General features: G+C 36.8%; 1 protein-coding gene across 1 annotated transcript in view; it reads left to right on the forward strand.

Moving 5' to 3' along the window:
* The window catches only part of RNF180 (ring finger protein 180), a 181,657-nt gene that overhangs the window by 17,288 nt on the left and 138,537 nt on the right, over positions 1–25,832 (forward strand). The window contains exons 2-3 of the mRNA XM_047066629.1: positions 2,785–2,880; positions 10,463–11,422. Of these exons, the coding sequence (XP_046922585.1) occupies positions 2,785–2,880; positions 10,463–11,422 (1,056 nt within the window). The remainder of the gene's footprint in view (positions 1–2,784; positions 2,881–10,462; positions 11,423–25,832) is intronic.

Consider the following 25,832-nt stretch of genomic DNA (forward strand, 5'->3'; position numbering starts at 1 on the left):
CTTTTCACTTGAACCAATTTTTAAATAAAATTGTAATCGTGTAAGTGTAATTTAATATATTCTTCCATTAAAACAATTATGAGAAAGTTAAAGTTTCCTTTTAGTAACTCCTACCCTTGGTCTTTCTTCCTTAAAATCTAACCAATGTTGGGGCACCTGGGTGGCTCAGTCGGTTAAGCGTCCGACTTCAGCCAGGTCACCATCTCGTGGTCTGTGAGTTCGAGCCCCGCGTCAGGCTCTGTGCTGACGGCTCAGAGCCTGGAGCCTGTTTCAGATTCTGTGTCTCCCTCTCTCTAACCCTCCCCCGTTCATGCTCTGTCTCTTTCTGTCTCAAAAATAAATAAATGTTTAAAAAAAATTAAAAAAAAAATCTAACCAATGTTAGCAACTTACTACATGGCCTTTTAGGGACTTTTTCTATCCATTTTTGTTTGTTTCCATAGAAAAGCCATAATACTGCTCATCTAATTTTAGGTTATATATGCTTTTAATATCATAGTTCAGAGTGCATTTATTTCTTTCACCTGACTTTTTTTAAAAGAACAAAGAGTATGTAGCAGCGATGCATGTTATTAGTACAAACAAATCTAGTTCACATTCTTCATATGCTGTAGTACTATTTTTAGCAAGAATAGACATTGGTCCTTAGTAGCTCATCTTCTAAACTTGCTACAAATGCATTCCATCTTTTTTAGGCATCTCTAGCTACCCTGGAATGTTGCCCCATTTTTCTCTTGTCCAAGTACTCCTCTTGCCTGGAGACAGACAGACTTACTCACCGCCCGTGATAGTTACCCAGGACCTTTTCTGTTTCTGGTTTTCACCTGTTTGACATGGACCATTCTTTGTGTTGTTCTCATCTATTATGTACTTGGAACTTAGATACATTGTGCTTTTATTTCTTCACTAATCTTTCACAGGTTCCTCATAATTTCTGATTCATTGAAATCTCCCCATCTATTTCCTAATTCAGCGGTTGGGTTCTTTTTGTAAATGTCTTGTATTGGTTTTTTGTTTTGAGAGAGAGGATCAACTGGAATATGCACTCACTTTACCACCTTGAAACCAGTAATTTCTTCGCTCTGCCTGAATTTTTCCATCTTCTGTTTTATGAGAGTCTAGAATAAAATAAACCTTTGTGTGTCGTAGTATCTCCTCCTCTCTTCCTCACTTTGTTTCCATTCAGTAATATGTTCTTCATTTTGGCATGGGCCTGCCTGGCTATTTCTCATTATTCTCACTGTTGACATGGTAAGTTGCATTTTGTTAGCCAGAATTAAAGTTCAGGCATCATTAATAGAACTGTAAAGTAACTCTTTGGCCCACTATAAATCCTTTTCAACAGACTTTGTATTGATCAGTGAAGTATTTTCTACTTGTGTTGTAGATTTTTAAAACATTAGAATTAGAAAATTTTGAAACCTTTTAACAAGAGTATTTTTTTCTCCATTATAAATAAATAAATATATATAAAATACAATTGTGTACAGTGTACAAAATAGTGAAATGTGATCTAACATACAACAATATCTCCTGTCCTTTCCTCTTTTAATTTACTTCATGATTTTTAAGAGCCTGACAGAAATTAGATTAAGATAGCTTCTTTATAGATCTTTCTGATATATAAATACATCATACTGAAACTTTTCTTGTATATGGAGCCACCATTTAGTATCTTAATATGTATGAATGGAAGAGAAAAGTGATATAGGGCCCGGAGGAACCAGCTTGGGAGATTAAACCTAGTAATTCAGGGTGATCTTGGTTCCAAGTCACGATGTAAATTATTCATTGAAAGGTTCTTAAAGACATTCAGTCTTCTTTCATTCGTGTCACTATGAATACAAACTTAGAAAGGATGTTTAGTAATTTCCTTGTTTATTTTGTTAATCCAATTATAGTATCTAGTTGTGTAACTGCTTGGGAAATTTAAAAAGAATTGTGCAACTTGGAAACACTATATCTATGTAAAATCTCACCTTGGAAATGGGTCCGTGGGCAGAAGCCTTATTTTTCCCTGTTATTCTCAAGCAACTCTTTTTTGTCATCATAGAATGTCATTCTGTATACTCAGAAGGGACCTTAGCAACTATCTAGAAGTATTTTACAGGTGAAGAAACTGAAACCCAGAGAGGTAAAATAATTGGCCTAAGGTTCACTAAGGTCATAAACAGTCATACATCTCCATGCTGCTCTGTCCTGCATTTTTTTGATACGTGTATCGCTTCACCTATATATCATAGTTATTTTTACATATCTATTTCAGAAAGCCAAAAGTATCTCTCTCTGAAATATTTTTTGTTCTAACACAGCTGAAATTTAGTTGGGGCTTTTCCAGCTGCCTACACACTTCTTCTTCTCCCTCATCCTCTTGTACTTTTCTTGAGCATCTTGATAGATTATATAGCAACTCCTTTATTCTGTCATTAGTAGAGTACAGATGGAATAAGAGATGAAAGGCCCAGGAAAGTTGTCATGAATGGGGCTGTTTTTTCTTACACCCAGGAAAAAAGAATAGGGTGCCAGATTTTTCTATTGAGTGTCTTATTGCTAAATTTTAAATTTAATTTGATGCTTTTTTTTTAATTCCCAAGTGGTTATTCCCTGAAAAAAAATTTTTTTTTGTCTTTGTGGGTTTAAGGAGGGAGTGAGGAGAGGAGAGCAGTGTATATTTTCTTCCTAGCTAAAACTAGATGTATATTTTTGTGTTTTACTCAAACATGAAATTCATTAAATAAATCCAGAACCTGGTAATGACTAATATCATGCATTTTTATACAACAGGATAGACATGATTCAGCTGATGATCAAAATATTTGTCATGTGTGGCACATGGATATAGAAGCTCTTCCAGAATGGATAAACTGCCTAATACAAAAAGTAAGTTCCTTAGTTTCTGAGTACAATTAGGAATGTAATCCTTTCAAGTTTTTTTATCCTCATTCTAGAGCTATTTTTTATTGAATACATGGTTTCAAGAGATAAGAAAGGGTGTGTAACACTTGATTGCATTTACTGGCTTTATTATTACTGGAGTGTTATAGGTACTTTTCACCCTCAGACTTCGAACTTGGTATTTCCCCTTCCTTGATTGCTCTTCCCACAATTAATCCCCTCTTCCTTCATTTCCATATGTCTTAATCACAATGAGGCATTGCCTGTGCAAACTATCAATTGCCCTTCCCCACTATTACCACTCTTCACACTTCCTTTCTCCCTTTTCTGTTTTATATACCTATTTATATTTTACATATGCACACACACACACACAATAAGTAATATATAGTACTGGTAAATATGCATACGTGTATATGACATGTATAAATATAAACATTACTGCACGCGCGCGCGCACACATACACACACACACACACACTTTCCCACATACATATATGGCTTACTGACCCTGTTAATTGCCTAGCTCCCCTATTAGAATATAAGTTCCATGAAGTCAGAAGTTTTTCTCTGTGGTTTATTAGTGTATCTTTTAGATACACCTAGAATAGTGCCCAATGACTGAATGAAATATCCTGCATCATTCGTGTATGTACACACATATAAAATAAACTAAATAAGTAATGACCATACTAGGAAGATGGCGGCGTAGGAGGACGCTGGGCTCACCGCGCGTCCTGCTGATCACTTAGATTCCACCTACACCTGCCTAAATAACCCAGAAAACCGCCAGAGGATTAGCAGAACAGAGTCACCGGACCCAAGTGCAGACGAGAGGCCCACGGAAGAGGGTAGGAAGGGCGGCGAGGCGGTGCGCGCTCCACGGACTGGCGGGAGGGAGCCGGGGCGGAGGGGCGGCTCGCCGGCCAAGCAGAGCCCCCGAGTCCGGCTTGCAAAAGCGGAGGGGCCTGACGGACTGTGTTCCGACAGCAAGCGCGACTTAGCGTCTGGGAGGTCATAAGTTAACAGCTCTGCTCAGAAAGCGGGAAGGCTGGAGGACAAAGGGAGGGTGAGCTGCGGAGCCCCCGGACGACAGAGCTCAGTTTGGCGGGGAACAAAGGCGCTCTCCAGCGCCATCTCCCCCGCCCATCCCCCAGCCAAAATCCCAAAGGGAACCGGCTCCGGCCAGGGAAATTGCTCGCTCCGCGCGAACACCCAACTCTGTGCTTCTGCGGAGCCAAACCTCCGGCAGCGATCTGACTCCCTCCGGCTGCACAGGGCCCCTCCTGAAGTGGATCACCTAAGGAGAAGCGAGCTAAGCCTGCCCCCCCTGCCGCCGTGCACCTTGCCTTCCCACCCCAGCTAATACGCCAGATCCCCAGCATCACAAGCCTGGCAGTGTGCAAGTAGCCCAGACGGGCCACGCCACCCCACAGTGAATCCCGCCCCTAGGAGAGGGGAAGAGAAGGCACACACCAGTCTGACTGTGGCCCCAGAGGTGGGCTGGGGGCAGACATCAGGTCGGACTGCGGCCCCGCCCACCAACTCCAGTTATACACCACAGCACAGGGGAAGTGCCCTGCAGGCCCTCACCACACCAGGGACTATCCAAAATGACCAAGCGGAAGAATTCCCCCCAGAAGAATCTCCAGGAAATAACAACAGCTAATGAGCTGATCAAAAAGGATTTAAATAATATAACAGAAAGTGAATTTAGAATAATAGTCATAAAATTAATCGCTGGGCTGGAAAACAGCATACAGGACAGCAGAGAATCTCTTGCTACAGACATCAGGGGACTAATGAACAGGCACGAGGAGCTGAAAAACGCTTTAAAGGAAATGGAAAACAAAATGCAAACCACCACAGCTCGGATGGAAGAGGCAGAGGAGAGAATAGGTGAACTAGAAGATAAAGTTATGGAAAAAGAGGAAGCTGAGAAAAAGAGAGATAAAAAAATCCAGGAGTATGAGGGGAAAATTAGAGAACTAAGTGATACACTAAAAAGAAATAATATACGCATAATTGGTATCCCACAGGAGGAAGAGAGAGGGAAAGGTGCTGAAGGGGTACTTGAAGAAATCATAGCTGAGAACTTCCCTGAACTGGGGAAGGAAAAAGGCATTGAAATCCAAGAGGCACAGAGAACTCCCTTCAGACGTAACTTGAATCGATCTTCTGCACGCCATATCATAGTGAAACTGGCAAAATACAAGGATAAAGAGAAAATTCTGAAAGCAGCAAGGGGTAAACGTGCCCTCACATATAAAGGGAGACCTATAAGACTCGTGACTGATCTCTCTTTTGAAACTTGGCAGGCCAGAAAGAATTGGCATGAGATTTTCAGGGTGCTAGACAGCAAAAATATGCAGCCGAGAATCCTTTATCCAGCAAGTCTGTCATTTAGAATAGAAGGAGAGATAAAGGTCTTCCCAAACAAACAAAAACTGAAGGAATTTGTCACCACTAAACCAGCCCTACAAGAGATCCTAAGGGGGACCCTGTGAGACAAAGTACCAGAGACATCACTACAAGCATAAAACATACAGACATCACAATGACTCTAAACCCGTATCTTTCTATAATAACACTGAATGTAAATGGATTAAATGCGCCAACCAAAAGACATAGGGTATCAGAATGGATAAAAAAACAAGACCCATCTATTTGCTGTCTACAAGAGACTCATTTTAGACCTGAGGACACCTTTAGATTGAGAGTGAGGGGATGGAGAACTATTTATCATGCTACTGGAAGCCAGAAGAAAGCTGGAGTAGCCATACTTATATCAGACAAACTAGACTTTAAATTAAAGGCTGTAACAAGAGATGAAGAAGGACATTATATAATAGTTACAGGGTCTATCCATCAGGAAGAGCTAACAATTATAAATGTCTATGCGCCGAATACCGGAGCCCCCAAATATATAAAACAATTACTCATAAACATAAGCAACCTTATTGATAAGAATGTGGTAATTGCTGGGGACTTTAACACCCCACTTACAGAAATGGATAGATCATCTAGACACACGGTCAATAAAGAAACAAGGGCCCTGAATGAGACACTGGATCAGATGGACTTGACAGATATATTTAGAACTCTGCATCCCAAAGCAACAGAATATACTTTCTTCTCGAGTGCACATGGAACATTCTCCAAGATAGATCATATACTGGGTCACAAATCAGCCCTTCATAAGTTTACAAGAATTGAAATTATACCATGCATACTTTCAGACCACAATGCTATGAAGCTTGAAGTCAACCACAGGAAAAAGTCTGGAAAACCTCCAAAAGCATGGAGGTTAAAGAACACCCTACTCACGAATGAGTGGGTCAACCAGGCAATTAGAGAAGAAATCAAAAAATATATGGAAACAAACGAAAATGAAAATACAACAATCCAAACGCTTTGGGACGCAGCGAAGGCAGTCCTGAGAGGAAAATACATCGCAATCCAGGCCTATCTCAAGAAACAAGAAAAATCCCAAATACAAAATCTAACAGCACACCTAAAGGAAATAGAAGCAGAACAGCAAAGGCAGCCTAAACCCAGCAGAAGAAGAGAAATAATAAAGATCAGAGCAGAAATAAACAATATAGAATCTAAAAAAACTGTAGAGCAGATCAACGAAACCAAGAGTTGGTTTTTTGAAAAAATAAACAAAATTGACAAACCTCTAGCCAGGCTTCTCAAAAAGAAAAGGGAGATGACCCAAATAGATAAACTCATGAATGAAAATGGAATTATTACAACCAATCCCTCAGAGATACAAACAATTATCAGGGAATACTATGAAAAATTATATGCCAACAAATTGGACAACCTGGAAGAAATGGACAAATTCCTGAACACCCACACTCTTCCAAAACTCAATCAGGAGGAAATAGAAAGCTTGAACAGACCCATAACCAGCGAAGAAATTGAATCGGTTATCAAAAATCTCCCAACAAATAAGAGTCCAGGACCAGATGGCTTCCCAGGGGAGTTCTACCAGACGTTTAAAGCAGAGATAATACCTATCCTTCTCAAGCTATTCCAAGAAATAGAAAGGGAAGGAAAACTTCCAGACTCATTCTATGAAGCCAGTATTACTTTGATTCCTAAACCAGACAGAGACCCAGTAAAAAAAGAGAACTACAGGCCAATATCCCTGATGAATATGGATGCCAAAATTCTCAATAAGATACTAGCAAATCGAATTCAACAGCATATAAAAAGAATTATTCACCATGATCAAGTGGGATTCATTCCTGGGATGCAGGGCTGGTTCAACATTCGCAAATCAATCAACGTGATACATCACATTAACAAAAAAAAAGAGAAGAACCATATGATCCTGTCAATCGATGCAGAAAAGGCCTTTGACAAAATCCAGCACCCTTTCTTAATAAAAACCCTTGAGAAAGTCGGGATAGAAGGAACATACTTAAAGATCATAAAAGCCATTTATGAAAAGCCCACAGCTAACATCATCCTCAACGGGGAAAAACTGAGAGCTTTTTCCCTGAGATCAGGAACACGACAGGGATGCCCACTCTCACCGTTGTTATTTAACATAGTGCTGGAAGTTCTAGCATCAGCAATCAGACAACAAAAGGAAATCAAAGGCATCAAAATTGGCAAAGATGAAGTCAAGCTTTCGCTTTTTGCAGATGACATGATATTATACATGGAAAATCCGATAGACTCCACCAAAAGTCTGCTAGAACTGATACATGAATTCAGCAAAGTTGCAGGATACAAAATCAATGTACAGAAATCAGTTGCATTCTTATACACTAACAATGAAGCAACAGAAAGACAAATAAAGAAACTGATCCCATTCACAATTGCACCAAAAAGCATAAAATACCTAGGAATAAATCTAACCAAAGATGTAAAGGATCTGTATGCTGAAAACTATAGAAAGCTTATGAAGGTAATTGAAGAAGATTTAAAGAAATGGAAAGACATTCCCTGCTCATGGATTGGAAAAATAAATATTGTCAAAATGTCAATACTACCCAAAGCTATCTACACATTCAATGCAATCCCAATCAAAATTGCACCAGCATTCTTCTCGAAACTAGAACAAGCAATCCTAAAATTCATATGGAACCACAAAAGGCCCCGAATAGCCAAAGGAATTTTGAAGAAGAAGACCAAAGCAGGAGGCATCACAATCCCAGACTTCAGCCTCTACTACAAAGCTGTCATCATCAAGACAGCATGGTATTGGCACAAAAACAGACACACAGACCAATGGAATAGAATAGAAACCCCAGAACTAGACCCACAAACATATGGCCAACTCATCTTTGACAAAGCAGGAAAGAACATCCAATGGAAAAAAGACAGCCTCTTTAACAAATGGTGCTGGGAGAACTGGACAGCAACATGCAGAAGGTTGAAACTAGACCACTTTCTCACACCATTTACAAAAATAAACTCAAAATGGATAAAGGACCTAAATGTGAGACAGGAAACCATCAGAACCTTAGAGGAGAAAGCAGGAAAAGACCTCTCTGACCTCAGCCGTAGCAATCTCTTACTCGACACATCCCCAAAGGCAAGGGAATTAAAAGCAAAAGTGAATTACTGGGACCTTATGAAGATAAAAAGCTTCTGCACAGCAAAGGAAACAACCAACAAAACTAAAAGACAACCAACGGAATGGGAAAAGATATTTGCAAATGACATATCGGACAAAGGGCTAGTATCTAAAATCTATAAAGAGCTCACCAAACTCCACACCCGAAAAACAAATAACCCAGTGAAGAAATGGGCAGAAAACATGAATAGACACTTCTCTAAAGAAGACATCCAGATGGCCAACAGGCACATGAAAAGATGTTCAGCGTCGCTCCTTATCAGGGAAATACAAATCAAAACCACACTCAGGTATCACCTCACGCCAGTCAGAGTGGCCAAAATGAACAAATCAGGAGTCTATAGATGCTGGAGAGGATGTGGAGAAACGGGAACCCTCTTGCACTGTTGGTGGGAATGCAAATTGGTGCAGCCGCTCTGGAAAACAGTGTGGAGGTTCCTCAGAAAATTAAAAATAGACCTACCCTATGACCCAGCAATAGCACTGCTAGGAATCTACCCAAGGGATACAGGAGTACTGATGCATAGGGGCACTTGTACCCCAATGTTCATAGCAGCACTCTCAACAATAGCCAAATTATGGAAAGAGCCTAAATGTCCATCAACTGATGAATGGATAAAGAAATTGTGGTTTATATACACAATGGAATACTACGTGGCAATGAGAAAAAATGAAATATGGCCTTTTGTAGCAACGTGGATGGAACTGGAGAGTGTGATGCTAAGTGAAATAAGCCATACAGAGAAAGACAGATACCATATGGTTTCACTCTTATGTGGATCCTGAGAAACTCAACAGGAACCCATGGGGGAGGGGAAGGGAGAAAAAAAAAAAAGACGTTAGAGTGGGAGAGAGCCAAAGCATAAGAGACTGTTAAAAACTGAGAACAAACTGAGGGTTGATGGGGGGTGGGAGGGAGGGGCGGGTGGGTGATGGGTATTGAGGAGGGCACCTTTTGGGATGAGCACTGGGTGTTGTATGGAAACCAATTTGTCAATAAACTTCATAAAAATAAATAAATAAATAAATAAATAAGTAATGACCATCAGTGGTACAATCAAAATCAAATTACCACATTTTTAAGTCTCCTTGATGAAATATTATAAGAGCAGGAACTCATTTTGTTGACATTATAGTATCATTATTTCTTTCAATTCAAAACACCTATGTATTAGAAAACTATAAGTAATATGATTTTGGGAAAGTATAGCTGCCATTCTCCAATTACTTTCTTTGTTGTTAAAAAATAACATCTGATAGGTATCCCTTGCATTCATTCTCACATTGTAATGATTTCCTGGGAACATGCCAATATGCTGGTTTTAAGTGTCCTGAACTTTACAAAATGTATCAGGATGCTACAGATGTTCCACTACCTCTGTTGAAAAAATAATTTTTAGCTAGTTTATTATTAATTTCCCATTTGAATATAGAAACTGTACTCTGATGTACGCAACCAATATCTTTTGGTTGTATGTAAAAAGGCAGGAAGAGCTTTATTCTGTTGGTTGGGTAAAGTTCCCTCCCACAGTGTTTGGTATGCAAGAAGTGTATCAAAACAGACACTTTTCTGTGAGATTTTACTTGCAAATTAAGCTCTGTAGACTGATTTGCTTCCTGGTTCCATAGTGTATTTTTCTTTTCATTAATTCACACTGCATCCATATTCCACCTATTGTTTGAGAGAGTCTTTTAGAATTCTTAGGAGTATTGTTGAGATGGGCATAACGTATAATATGTTATCATTCTAGAACTTTGGAGTTGCTTATCTCTGTTTATTAAAAGGCTTATTTCCATTTATTGGTCTGTCTACTAATCAGAAAACAGAAAGCTAGCCTTTTCTGTGGCATAGAAAACTTTCATGTGGTTGGCTTGAAAAAAAAAAAAACAAAACACAAAACAAAACAACTCACATTCTCTTTGGTTACTTTACAATGAAAGCATTGTCTTATTTTCCTTTATTACCTGTAGGCCCAGTGGACAGTTGGAAAACTGAATTGCCCTTTCTGTGGGGCCCGTTTAGGGGGCTTTAATTTTGTCAGCACTCCAAAATGTTCCTGTGGCCAGCTTGCAGCTGTACATCTCTCTAAGAGCCGGACCGATTATCAGCCAACACAGGCAGGCCGACTAATGAGACCATCGCTGAAATACTTATCACATCCTAGAGTTCAGTCAGGTTGTGACAAGGAAACTCTGCTGACAGGTGGCACCTCCAAAAACAGAAATCACAGGCTTTTAAATATGGCCCAAAATAATAATGGCCCTGGAAGATTAACAGAAGCACTCTGCCTGGAGGTACGGTCAACATATTTTCAGATGAAGAATGAAAAACTGCTCTTCAAAGCATCAGATCCAAAATACCAGCTTTTTGTTCCTCAGCTTGTGACGGGCAGATGCACTACAAGAGCTTTTCATAGGAAATCACATAGTTTGGATCTGAACATCAGTGAGAAACTGACATTATTACCCACTTTATATAAAATACATAGTAAGACTGCTGCCTGTCCCGGGCTAAATGAAACACAGCCTATTCACCTTTCAGGCTTGCCTTTAGAATCTAGTAAAAATAACTGTTCCTTTCAGATTTCATCCAATTTTGATCCTAATATGCTGCTGCAAAGATTTTCAGTGACTCCCCGTGAGACCCAGACACAAAGAGGAGGAGAATTTCAGTGTGGTCTAGAAGCTTCCGCAGTGTACACTGACCATGCTAGTTCTAACAACCTGACTTTCCTGATGGACCTGCCCTCAGCTGGTCGGAACATGATAGAAGCCTCGGACCAGGAAGAACACCTCTCTCCACTGGACTTCCTGCGCTCGGGCACTTTCTCATTGGGTGCCATTAATCAGAGGCTCAATAAAAGAGAAAGGGGCAAGTTGAAAAATCTGAGAAGGAAACAACGAAGGCATGAAAGATGGCTACAGAAGCAGGTAATTCTTTTAAGAGTTTACTAAAAATTCTGTATTACTAATATTGTGCTCTGGAAAAAGAAGCTAACTTTGGATACCTATATTATAAAAACATGGTTTTAATGAGTATTGAAAGGGCATTTCTGTCTAGGTAAACTTAATAATCATGTACCTCTCTTATGATTGACAGATATAAGCCTGTCTCTGTGCTCACCTATATTTAGAAAATGTCCTTTTGTGAGGTTTTCCCAATTCTAATATTTTACGCAAATATTAATCATGATATTGAGATAAGATTGTCATATTATTTTAAATTTATTTATGTTAGGATTGTTTACGACAATTTTATTTCAGGTTAAGTTGAAACAAAACAGTTTTTCTAATTAAATCCAATCTAGTGCCAAATTCATTGACTTTCATCACTTTTAGCTTAAATGGATATTTTCAAGGAGCCTTATGTAATTATGTGCTCACATGATCCAGATATAGTTTACTGTGCTAAGTTATGAAATTCATCTTGATAATAATTGACCCTTACTGTAATTTTATAGGAAAGTGCTTCTCTATGGTTTAAACTTCTGTCCCTATAATGATTTGTTCAAAAGCCGTTATGTGAAGGCACTGAACAATAAATTGCAGGTGCTGAGGAGACCAGTGGAAGCCAATGGATGAGGTGCTCATGAAAATTTGAAAGTTTGAGGACCGGTATTTTCTATGTAAACTTTTTTCAAAAATTGCCTTTGTTATTTACTTGTTCATAATAAATAGCAATCCTTATTAATCAGTATGTTGAATATCAACAATGTCCTTAGAGCTTAAATATAGAAAGCTGCAACTGTGCATAATAATTCATTATTTTAAACAAGCGAACTTGTTGTTTGTGATTCTAGTCATAGATTGAATACAATAAAATTATTGTGAGTGCTTCAATCAGGTTAATTATTTTTCATTGTCTGGTTGGATAGTATAATTATAGGTCATTACTACATTTTTGACTGGATGCTGACAAGAGGATTGCAGTTTGATTTATTTGCAAGTGATGGCGTAATGTGGCATCAAGGCATATATTGTAGATTGTAAAAAAATGAATATATTTTAGCACCATTATAATATACTTCACAGCTTAATTTATCGAAGCTGTAAAATACAATATTTTTAATTGAAAATTTGACTTAAACCCATAGATACTTTGGAGATGATCATATATTATGTTAATATTCAGAAATAATACCTGAAAAATAAGGTAGAGAGCTCTAAAATAATAATTTAACAAATAGAAATTTAAAAGAAGTATAATTATACTTGCTCTGTACTGTAAATATATGCAGACAACATCCTTGCAATTTAAAAAATGTGTTTAGTTTTTAGGCTGGGTACTTCTGAAAAGTTCATCTATATTACCGATTCCTTTCAGCATAGGAACACTCTACTTCATACAGTTTAGAGCAAAGCAAGACCAACATCAGTGGGTTTTTGTTTGTTCGTTCGTTTGTTTTTATGAAGTTACTTTTATTCATTCATATACGTGTATTTTAGCCAGCCTGCCTGGCTAATGGATCAGAATGAATGAATTCTAGTCAGATCTGTGACACTTCAGGATAGGGGGTAATATGGCAGGACCCTAAGAGGTTTGGTTGGTTGCACAGGAGCTATAGGCAGACAAATGCCGATAGATCATCCACTTAGCTTTAGCAGCATGGAAATGACAGTTAGTGATGCGAGCACACACCATGGTTAGAGCCGGAAAGAAGAAAAATTTTCAACTGTTTTGCTAAGTGAAACAAAAAGATAAATCCTAGAAAGATTTAGTATTTGAGATAAATTAATGGTTTAGCTATTCAGTTCATTCCGTGTTTAGTAAAGAGTAGTTAATTCTGTAAACATTTATCAAATATGTGTTTCATATACCATGCCTTTGAGTAATGACTTCATCATAGATCCTGCCCTTTTTTAAATAAGGAAGATAAGCATACAAGATATAAAGGCAAAGTTATCCGTTAATGATAATTTTTTTTAAGTTTAAAATAATTCATTGGGAAATCTAGATTTCTGACTTTTATTTGATATTTTTAATGATTTTTTTCACAAGCTAGACATCTTTATGTGGCATTTACCTAGTGTTAATGACACTAGAAAAAGTTATTTAAATTTTTGAAGCTTTGGGGTATAAATGAGACTAACATTGAAACAGAAACTATAGCCAACTTTCAGTGTTTTATTCAACAGATGTTAATTAAACATCTACTTTGGGGGAAGATAGTGCTGAGCGAACTTGGTTTTTTTATTCATCATAGTCTTTTTGAGTGTTTTGTTTTAGTTTTTGTAATTATTATGCAATAAAATTGATTTATTCTTGGCATATAGCTCTATGATCTAAATACACAGGTTCATATAACAGCCACCATGATGGGGATACAGGATAGTTCCATCAACCTCAGAATCTCTCTTCTACCTCTGTAATTGTGCCTTGGTTGTATCTTTATAATCATATCTTTGCCCTACCTCTAATCTCTGAAAAACACTGATTTGTTGTCTATTACTTTAGCTTGTCTCTTTGATGATGTTATAAAATAATAATGTAGTGTTATAAAAAATTAGAATCATATATAACCTCTAGAGACTGTCTTCTTTTACTCAGTACAGTTGCCTGTGAGAGCCGTCTAAGTTATTTCATATATCTACTGTTTGTTCTTTTTTATTGTTCAGTAATATTCCATCATTATTAATAAACCAGTTTGTTCACCTGTGATGGCAGGTGAGTTGTTCCAGTTGTTTTGGCAATTATGAGTAGAGCTGTTAGAAGCATTTCTGTTCTTTTCGTGTGTGTGAACCTAAGTTTTTTCATTTCTGTAGGGTAAATACTCAGTAAGATTACTGGATCGTATGGTAAGCATATATTTAACTTTATTGGAAACTGTCAAATTGTTTTCCAGTTTGGAAATGGCTATACTCTTTTGTATTCCAAGACAGGATGTATGGGAATTTGCTTTGCTGTCACTCCTCACTAACACCTGGTAGTTTCAGTATTTTTTATATTGTCATAAGTAGATAGGTAGTTGCATCACATTGTGGTTTCAGCTTGGAATTCCCTAATGGCATTTTCCTAATGATGTTGAACATTTTTCATGTGCTTATTTGTCCATTTGTATATATTGTTTAGTGAAGTGTCTGTTTAAATCTTTTAGTTATTTTTAGTTGGGTTGCGTTCTTTGTGTTGAGTTGTAAAAGTTCTTTGTATAGTTTGGATGTGAGTTTTTCATTGCTTGTGTGATGTGTAAAGATTTTCTCTGAGTTTGTAGCTTGTCTTTTCATTCTCAACATTTTTTTCCTGTAAAAACATATTTAATTTTGATGAAATCTAATTTCTCATTTTTTAAAATCAGGTATGCCTTTGGTGTCATATCTAAGATCTCTTTTGCTTAACTCTAGGTTATAAAGATTTTCTCCTGTGGTTTTGTCTAAAAGTTCTATAATTTTAAGTTCCCCATTAAGAATTAGGATTCATTTTGAGTGTATTTTCTTAATACGGTGTAAGGTTAGGTCAAGATTTATTGTTTTGCATAGAGATGCTCGATTGCTCCAGCACCATTTGTTGAAGACACTGTCCTGTGTCCATTGAAATGTTTCTGCAGCTTTATCGAAGATCATTCGGCTGTGTATGCGTGGGTCTATTTCTGGATTCTCTTACCTTCAGTTCATTTTGGGGTCTCTCTCATTGCCAGTAGTTCTTTGTCTTAGTTATCATAGCTTTATAATAAGGCATAAAATAGGATTCTAGAATTCCTCTAGCTTGTTATTTTTCAAGCTTGTTTTACTTATTATAGTTCCTTTGACTTCACATATAAAATTTAGAATTAGCCTGTTTATGTTTACAAAAAAACCTTGTTGGTATTTTAATTGTATTATATGAAATCTACAGATCAACTTCGGAAAACTGAAATCATTGCTATGTTGATTTTCTTAATCCTTGAACGTGGTATGTCTCTCCTTTTATTTAGGTCTTTGATTTCTCTCATCCACATTTTTGTACTTTTTATCATTCAGAACTTGTGCATGTTTTGTCAGATTTATACCTACTTACTTTTTGGTGTTATTCATTTTTAAAAATTGTTGAAAATTGTGTATTACTAGTGTACACAAACAGAATTGTTTTGACTTTGTGCCTTATGTTGAAGGTACAGATCTCTGACATCTTTTATCAGATTTCTCTCTCAGTATTCATATTTTTTTATACTGTTGTTAAATGATATTATTTTCTTAAATTTCATTTTCCAGTTGTTTATTGATAATATGTAGAAATAAAATTGAGTTTATATGTTGATCTTGTGTCTTAGAACTTTTCTAATCTTACCTATATGGATCCCATTGTGTTTTCTACTTAAATGATCATATCTGCAAAGAAAGACAGCATTACTTCTTCCTTTCCAGTCTGGAATTTGTTTCTGTTTTTTGTGTTACTAAAGTAGCTAGAACATCCAGCACAATACTGAGTAAAGATGAGGAGAACAGACATCCTTGTCTTTTTCCTCGTATTAGGATGAAAGCATTCAGTCTCTCGTCATTAAGTAACTTGTCAGTTTTAGGTGTTGTGTAGATGTGCTTTATAAGGTGGAGGAAGTTTCCTTATATTCTAAGTTTGCTAAAAGTTTTAAATGGATGTTGAATTTTGTTAGGTGCTTTTTCTGCATCGATTGATATGATTATGCATTTTCAGTATTAGTACCGATTAATCAATCAGTCCCACAGTAAGCACCACTTTATTATGTTGTATTCTATTCCTGTATATAGCTGGATACTACTTGCAATATTTATTGGCGAGATTTTATTTTTTAACCTCTGTACAGGAAGGATATTGACCTGAAGTTTTCTCTCTTTTTGTACTGTCTTTGTGTGTTTTGGTATCATGACAGTACTAGCCATGTAAAAAGAGTTAGGAGATAATCTTTCCTCTTCTATTTCCTAGAAAATATTATGAAGAATTGATGTCGTTTTTCTTAAATATTTGGCAAGGAAACTTTCTGGGCCTGAAGATTTCTTTTTTGGAAGGTTTTTGACTAGTAATTCAATTTCTTCAGTAGTTATAGTACAATTTATGTTACCTGTTTCATTTTGAGTACATTTCAGTAGTTGTTTTCAGTTGATTATCTAAGTTTGTATTGTTGAAATTATGTGTTTAGTATTGTTCATAATGTTCCTTTATAATTATTTTAATCTCTCTTGGGTCTGTAATGACATCTTCTTTTTAATCCTTACCATGCCAGTTTGTTTCTTTTTCTTTCTCCTTTTTTTAAATTTTATTTTAGTTTTGCTAGAGGTTTATCGATTTTATTGATCTTTTCAAAGAACCAGCCTTGGGTTTCAATTATTTTTTCTATTGTTTGCTATTTTTAAGTTCTTAATTTCTACTCTTCCCTTTAATATTGTCTTCATTTTCCTTGCTTTGACTTCATTTTCTTTTCTCTTAGAAAAAAATACTTTGTGATAGAAACTTATCAAGTGGAAAATTTTTTTTCTCATCTAAGCATTTAATTCTATAAACTTCCTTTTAGTTACTGCATTACCTACATCCTGTGACTTTTATGTTGTATTTTTATTATAATTCAGTTCAAACCATTTTCTAATTTGCTTTGAGACTTCTTTTTTGGCCCACCTTGTTGGTCTAAGTGGTTAGTATGATCATGAAAAGACTGAAATACTAGCATTTTGAGGAAATTAATAAAAAATTTCTTCCTGGGGAAAATAGTTCTTCCTGTCGGTTAAGGGAAGGTAAAGCTGTCTCTAGTATAGTTGCATAATATTTTTTAATTTAAGTCTATGTAATATGAATAAAAGAAAATATCTCTTAAAGAGATATCTTTAAGACCCTAGGAAGCTATTGTGAAAAGAGAATTTACCTTACCTTTCTGTGGAGTGTTGTGCATGAGAATATAAAATAATTGACCAAATATCATGGTTTGTAATAAATCATTGAACTTCTACAATGACTATGATATATTGTAGTCATACAACATAATTATTTTAAATGAGTTCAGACTCATTTAATAGAATTAAATTAATTAAATGAGTTAAGACTACCTGTATTATTACAAAGGTATGATTTAGACACTTGGGAGAATAGAAGCCAATAAATTATATTAAGGACCCGCTTATAGTTTATCTAGAAAAGATATTTTCCACAAGGTACTAAATTTCATTTTCATGGATTTTTCACAGTGATCATTTTGAACTTTGCATAAATTTCAAAGGAGTTCATTTAATCATTTACACTTGATTTGTCATCTTCAAATTATTCACAAATCATATTCCAAATACATATTTGGTTGTCTCTTTAAAAGAGGAATTTTTGCATATCTGAATTATAATAGTAATCCACCTATTGAACAATTATTCCCAATTTTTTCTCTTTGTCCAGCAGAAAATTAATGGTTTATTGACAGAAAAAGCCTTAGTAATGAAAATCTGACATTTAGAATTACATGCCACAGATCTTACTGGTTTCATTAAACATAGAAACATAGTCACGAAATGGTCTTTTAGGAAAGAACATCATGACTTTTAGTTATAGGAAGACAAAGTAGTATTTATTTCTCTGTCTACTTTGTGTACATTTATTTTTTCAGTTTAAGTTTGTCACTCTTCTTTTTCTTCTTTTATTGAGTTATAATTAACATACAGTGTTATTTTAATTTCAGGTGTACAATATATGATGCAACAATTCTATACATTACTCAGTGCTCATCAAGATTAGTCTACTCTTAAACCCGTTCACCTATTTCACCCATTCCCCACCTACCTCCCCTCTGGCAAACATCAGTTTGTTGTTTGCATTTAAGAGTTAGTTTTTGTTTGTCTCTTTTTTCCTTTGTTTATTCATTTGTTTTGTGTCTTAAATTTCACATATGAGTGAAATCATACAGCATTTGTCTTTCTCTGTCTGACTCATTTCACTTAGTATGACACCTTGTCCATCCATGTTGTTGCAAATGGTAAGATCTCATTCTTTTTTATGGCTGAGTAATATTCCACCATGTCTGTCAGTATGTCTGGATACATATACATATACACCACATTTTACTTATCCATTTATGGATGGATGTATACTTGGGTTGTTTCTCTGTCTTGGTTCTCATAAATAGTGCTGTAGTAAACATAAGGGTACGTATATCTTTTTAAATTAATGTTTTCATTTTCCTTGGGTAAATATCCAGTAGTGGAATTACTGAATCATATGCTAATTCTATTTTTGATTTGCTGGGGAGCATCCATAATGTTCTCCATAGTGGCGGCACCAATTTGCATTCCCAGCAGCAGTACATGAGGGTGCCTTTTCCTACATATTTTCGTCAGCACTTGTTATTTTTTGTCTTTTTTACTTTAGCTGTTCTGACAGATATGAAGTGATAACTCATTGCAAATTTTATTTGCATTTCCTTAATGATTAATAATATTAGACATCTTTTTTTTCTTTTTTTTTTTTACATTTATTTTTATTTTTGAGAAACAGAGTGAGACAAAGCATGAGTGGGGGAGGGGCAGAGAGGGAAGGAGACACAGAATCTGAAGCAGACTCCAGGCTCTGAGCAAGCGGTCAGCACGAATCCATGAACCGTGAGATAATGACCTGAGCCAAAGTCGGACGCTTAACCAACTGAGCCACCCAGGCGCCCCATGTTAAACATCTTTTTATGTTGCCTGTTGACCAACTCTCTTCAATTTATTAGTGTAACAACATTTAGGGCTTGCTCAATAAGTTGATACTTCTACATTTGTTCTACCTGCCAGGAAGTCACCCTCAACTGAGAAAATAAGATACAAATAAGTTGTCAGATAGGCATAAGCAAATACCTTAACTTTGTTTTCCTGCCATTTCAATTGATTTCAAAATACAGGTAAATGAATAACTGTAGATAGAGCAAAAGTATGTAGAATTGATAATTCCCTTATCTTAAGATCTAAATTTTCTAATGCTTAGCACAATACTCTATGCACAGTAGGTAATCAGGGATTTTTTTAATAAAAGCTTTTTTTTATTTTAGCATAGTTTTTGGATTTTTTATAAAAGTTGTGAAACTAGTACAGAGAGTTCCCCTATGCCAACACCTAGTTAACCCTATTATTAGTAACTTGCATTAGTATGGTACATTTACAATTAATCAGTATTGATATATTATTATTAACTAAATTTTATATTTTATTCACAATTCTGTAGTTTTTATCTAAAGTTCTTTTTTCTGTTCTAGGATCCTATCCAGAGTACCACATTTTATTACATTTAGATACCATGTCTCATTAGGCTCCTCTTGCCTTTCCCAATTTCTCAGACTTTCCCTGTTTTTGATGACCTTGACAGTTTTGAGGAATGCTGATTAGCTATTTTGTAGAATGTCCCTCAAATAAGATTGCCTCATGGTTTTTTCATGATTAGACTGGAATTATTTTTAAATAATTTTTTTAAGTTTATTTATTTATTTTGAGAGAGACAGAGCATGAGCAGGGGAGGGGCAGGGAGAAAGGGAGAGAGGGAGAATCCCAAACAGGCTCCATGTGGTCAATGTGCAGAGCTCAACATGGAACTGGGACTCATGAAACCATGAGATCATGACCTGAGCTGAAATGAAGAGTCGGATGGTCAACCAGCTGAACCACCCAGGTGCTCCTAGACTGGGATTATAGATTTTGTCATGGGTCCCCAACACTACCTCCACATTCAATGATTCACTAAAAGGACTCACAGCACTCACCCTATAGTCACACCCACATCTGTGTGTTATTACAGTATAAGGATACAAACCAACATCAGCAAAGGGAAAGGTGCATGGGGCAAATTCTGGAACAAACCAGATAGAGCTTCCAAGAGTCCACTGAGTTATGTAAAATGAACTTAGTTCTTCCATCAACAAGTTGTGACAACATGTTGTATGCCAGGAAATACATATGTTGTATGCCAGGAAATCTTATTATAGAGTCAATGCCCAGGGTTTTTATTGGAGGCTGGCCATGTGGACACCTTCTGCCTGGAACATACCAAAATTCTGGACTCCAGAAAGAAAGCAGGTAATCAGCATAAACCATATGTTTTTGTTTAGACATTTGAAGCACAGTGAGCCAGTCTTATCAGTTAGGTTGATGAGCCCTCCAGAAATTGAAATACTCAGATGTCAATCAAGGGCCAACCTTTTAAGTGTAGATAGATATGCTCCATTAGCACTTTTCTGTACATGGGTTTTGGGGAAGAAGACCACAGAGATAAAATGCTGTTTTCATGACATAACACATCATATCAAGGATATATACTACTGACATGACATCAGTACTGATCCTAGCCCAGGAATGGGGGAGGGGGAATAATAATAATTATCACACTTACATATCCCTTATGTATTGCTGCTGTAACAAATAACCAAAAACATAGTAGCTGTGAACAATATAGTTTTATCATCTTATAGTTCTGGAGGCCACATTCTGAAAATGGATGTTATGGGGCTAAAATCAGTATGTTGAAAGGGTTGCCTTCCCCCTAGAGGCCCTGGGGTGGAATCTGTTACTTGGCCTGTCTCTGTTTCTTGGTTTGTGTCTTCCTTCCAGCAGCAGCATCATTCCATCCTCTGTTTCTTCTGTCACTTCTTCTCTTTGACCTATTTAGGGGCCCTCGTAATTATACTGGCCCACCTGGAATATGCAAAGTAATCTCCCCATTTTAAGGCATAAGTTAATGATCACAACTGCAAGAGTCCCTTTTGCCATGTGAGATAACATATTCAGAAGTTCAGGGATTAGGACATGGACATCATTCGGGAGCCATTATTTTGCCTGCCTCATGAAGCTTACTATAGGCTGGGTATTTTTCTGAGCTCTTGATTTCATCTAATTTTACACCATTTTATGAGGTAAGTTCTATTGTCAACATTTTATGGATGGAGTAACTAAGTATTGGAGAGGTTAAATAACTTCCCTAGGCCCACAAACCTAGTATGTGGCAGATGTAGATCCCAAACTCCATGCTGAAAAGTGACTTCTCAAGAAAGATTTCCCACATGTTTTATCATTCTTAGATGATTAACAAAACATTTTATCATATACCTTAATTTTTCTTTCATCCTTTTGTTCATTTAGCTGGTATCTGTTGGGTAGATGACTCTTGGCCAGAAGCTATACTAAATATTCAGGTTACAACAATGAATGAAATAATATTCTTGGACTCAGGGACCTTTGCGTGAAGGGGGAAGGCACATATGAGTATCAGTGATCTTTTTCTTACGCATTCGCAGAAATGTCATATCATCATGATGTTTGGACAACAGCTTTTTAAATCCAGGATTGTTTTGGATTTAACAAATGTTGGATTTCACAAAGAGACCTTGAGATACACTGAGAATCCCAGAGCAGTCCCAAAGAAAGTAAGCTTGGTTGGGGAAGGGTAGGAAGATTATGCAGAAGTGAGAAGATTGATGGCATAGAAGAAAAGAGAAATGATTAACTGAGGAACAGTTATGAGGGAGTGGTAAGAAACATATGTTTGATTCTGAAGATGCCATGTGGTTGCTGAGTAATTTTAGGCTAGGTCCACAGTAAGAGCTGAGTAAGTAATTGCTGAGTACATGAATTGAACAAATAAATAGTGTAGCCAACACTTTACGCATGGAAAATAATTTAAGGGTCCTGGCTAACATTGGTTCCTTAACCCTGATTGCAAGTTGGAATCCTCTGAGGAGCTTTGAAAAACTGCCAGTGCCTGGGCTCTATCAGGTTATACTTCAGTTGGTCTAGACTGGACATCACTATGTGTGTTTTTGTATGTTAAAATGTATATACATACAGTATATTTTAATTTTCAAGTGATAGTAATGTATAGGCTGAGTTGAGAACTATTGGAAAGAAGGGAGATCAATAAAGAATTTATTAACAAGAGCGACGAGAATTTATTCCGATGGATATTGCAGAGGAGAGGCAGCTGGCTAGAACCAGACTGAGGAGGAATTAGATGAAGAAACATATTGGAAAGGACAAGATACTTTGATCTTATACCTTCTAACACCTAATATAGCTCCTTGCATATAGTAAAAGACAGTACAAATACTTATGTCCAAGTGACATTTAATATCTTCACATAGCTTTTCTTGGCCTAGTATTATGAGAATGAGAGTTCTAAGAGCAACCTGAAGGGAGGGAGTGGAATGAAGAGTTTCTGGCTGTGAGAGTGATGGTAGCAGCAGTTAGAAGTTACTGAGCCTGAATGTATGCTAGGTACATTACAAGGTGTTTTACTTGTATCCCCTCTTTCCCATGAGCTGGTAGCTTGCCGGAGCAGGAGGAAGCTCTGAGGAAGGCAGGCTTTGGACACTAGAGAGGAGCATGAAGGCACTGACTTCCCCAGGCACTGATGGGAAAAGGCAGTGGGGTATAAGAGAATGGCAAGGAGGCATGCTATCCTTTCCCAAATTTTGTGTAAGACCATTTGGAAAAAGGAGAAAACAGAATCATCAGTAACCTAGTCCCAGAGTGACACTTAAGGAAAATTGGAGCTTATCACGTAGGACTGTGCTTAGTCTAGGTGTGTCGGGTGAATAGAATCTAGACTGTGTCTTGAGTTCTTCTGGCCTCTTGTGCTCTGGGAAGATTGTGCCTGGTTTTCATTCTAAAGCTCCACATTTGGCTTCATTTACCACATTAACCAAGGTGGTTTATACACAGTCCACCTGTTGTCCCTTATTCCATTTCTGTACTAACCTATTTTTTTTTTGAGACGACAATTTAAGAATTTAAGTACCAGTATATTCATAGATATATACTGATTTTTCTTTTAATATGCCAGGACCTGGATGAGACACATGAAATAAAGAGTGCGTGTGTGTGTGTGTGTGTGTGTGTGTGTGTGTGCGTGTGGTCTAGGCCTTGGGTGTAAAGACTAGAACTTTTCAACTCATCATAAGGATAACTGATGGTCATTTTACAATAGAGCTCTCCATGGAGTTTGCTGGGGCTGTCGTCAGGCATTCTACCTCAAGTTTGACTTCTACCAAATCTTGCTTTCTTTCCCTCCACAAGGATATTCCCTAATAAATATCCTGCAAATTCCATCTCAGGATCTGATTCTCAGAAAACTCACTCTAGAGCAACTGGTCACACAGGTCTATGAAGCTTACTTCTCTAAGGGGGGAAATAGGTCTTACAGTACCTTTGATTTTACACAAAGAGAAACTTGGGCTGAGACATGAGAGGAGGCTCCCCTCCATTAACAAAGCCTAAAGTAGTCAATCCATGTACTAACCTATTTTTTAAAACCATAGGACCTTCTTGTCCTGCTCAAACTTCCTTGGAACTGCACAGTGCTGAGACATGTGTCACCCAATCTTCTCATATTTAAGAACGTCACAATGTCAGCTTCTCTTTGTCCCCAAACTGGGGATGTAGGTGGAATCCTCTCCCTGGCTCTGCATGACCAGTTTGAACTGCTGTCACCTGGGCTTTCTTTTACAAAGTAATATTTTAAAGGTAATTTTCAGTTTCAGAAGCAGCATAACATTGTTAGAGAAAATGCAGAAAACTAAAAATTACATTTACATATCAATCATTTAAATATCAAATTGAATAGAGTGGTTGCCTAAGAAGGGAAGGGAGAATATGATCCAGGGTGCTGTACAGGGGGCTCCAGCTCTATTAATTATGTTCCTAAGATGGATAGTATTTTTCACAGGTGTTATCATTTGTTTTCTTTTTTTTAATGTCTCTAACATTGTGTAATACAATTTGAAGCATCAATTATAAGTCATAGCATCCTAATAATGTCATGCCCTTTTTATTCATTTTTTTTTTGCCTCAAAATCTTAAACCATTCACCTTTGTTCTTGTTTTAAGGCTAGAGGCTACAACAGATAATATAGGCAAGTAGTCTTACCTAATAGGCTTAATTTTTTATAGTGCTTGTCTAATATTCTATCAATAAACATTGATTAATAAACCAAAAGCAAAACTTTCTGCAAAAAAATAACTCTATATCTGTATTGAATTAAAATAAGCTTTTCCACTCTAATAATTGTGCTTTTATGACCCTCTCTGGAATGCTAGTTTGTAAAGGCTATATGGATCATCTAGTTTTCCAACACCAGAGGGCACCAAATTTCCTCTTGGAGTGAAACAATCAGCCATTTCTTTCCATCAAAGAATTTCATCTCCTGGGTTAGAGTATGGAATGGCATAAATTTTAGTTTCTTGTCAAATCAAAACAATAGAGAATTTGTGCTTTGTGAGAAGGAGTTTACAGAATAATAGGAATGCTTTCTCTTTTTGCCATCAGCTAAGAACCTGTCACTGTTTGTAGTAAGCTGCTTCTTAGTGGTATTTATTATGTTTATTAGAGAGAGTAACACAGGCACTCTGCAATAATATTTAGGATAAAGTATTTTGAAGGAGCTATGGATACTCCATATATTTTGGTTTAAGTTTCAGGTGGCATGTCTAGTTTTCTCGAAATGTACATGGCCCTAAATGCAGGATAAAATCAGTGGCAAATGTTGTGCTTCAGTGTGGAAGGGGATGCTGGTTGAGGGAAGTGAAATGATATAAGCTAGTAGATGACAGTGAACTGTTTACACCTTAATGTTTGGCAGGGTTTTGTTAACTTGAATCTGATAAATCATCTTTCCCCTATTCTTGAATAAAAGAAAATTCAGAACAGGGCCATACTAGCCAGTGAGTTCTTTTGACTAAATTTTTTGGCCAGTTGAACATTTAAATCTATTTTGCAGTGTAAGTTAAATTACTTAAAATTACTGGATCTTTCTTTTTCCCTTGTATCTTCAGGCACAGCAATTAATCATCTATGTTGTCTAATCACTAACAATTACAAATGAGGCAATTTCCGCTGTCAGGCAGCAGCAGAATCCAGTAGGAAAAATACCAAGCATGTATTTTAAGGAAATCAGGGTTTGAGCTCCTTCTGTGTACTTTGATGGTGCATTAGTTTCCTAATGTTACTATAACAAATTTCCACACATTTAGTAACTTCCAACAACACTAATTTATTGTAGCTCTGGAGATTAAAAGTCTGAAATGGATCTCACTGGGCTAAAATCAAGGTGTTGGTGGGTTTTATTACCTTCTGGAGGCTCTAGAAGAGAAACTATTTTGTTTGTTTGCCTTTTCTAGCTTCTAGAGTCCACATTTCTTGGTTCATGCCTACCTTCCATCTTCAAAGCCAACAGTGGCTGGTTAAGTCTTTCTTAAGATGCCATCTCTTTCCTTTTGACTCTTCTGTTGCCCTTTTCCCATTTAATGACTCTTTTAATTGACATTGGGCCCACCCAGTTAATTCAGGCTAAACTCCTTATTTTAAGGCCATCTGATGAGGAACTTTAATTCCATCTGAAGTCTGCCTTTTGCCATTTAACATAAGCACAGGATCCAGGGATTAGGCTATTGGCATCTTTGGTTG

Source organism: Lynx rufus, unplaced genomic scaffold (assembly GCF_022079265.1).
Source record: "Lynx rufus isolate CCGP_SWC_20201006 ecotype Redwood Valley unplaced genomic scaffold, mLynRuf1.p SCAF_1, whole genome shotgun sequence".
Lineage (NCBI taxonomy): Eukaryota > Metazoa > Chordata > Mammalia > Carnivora > Felidae > Lynx > Lynx rufus.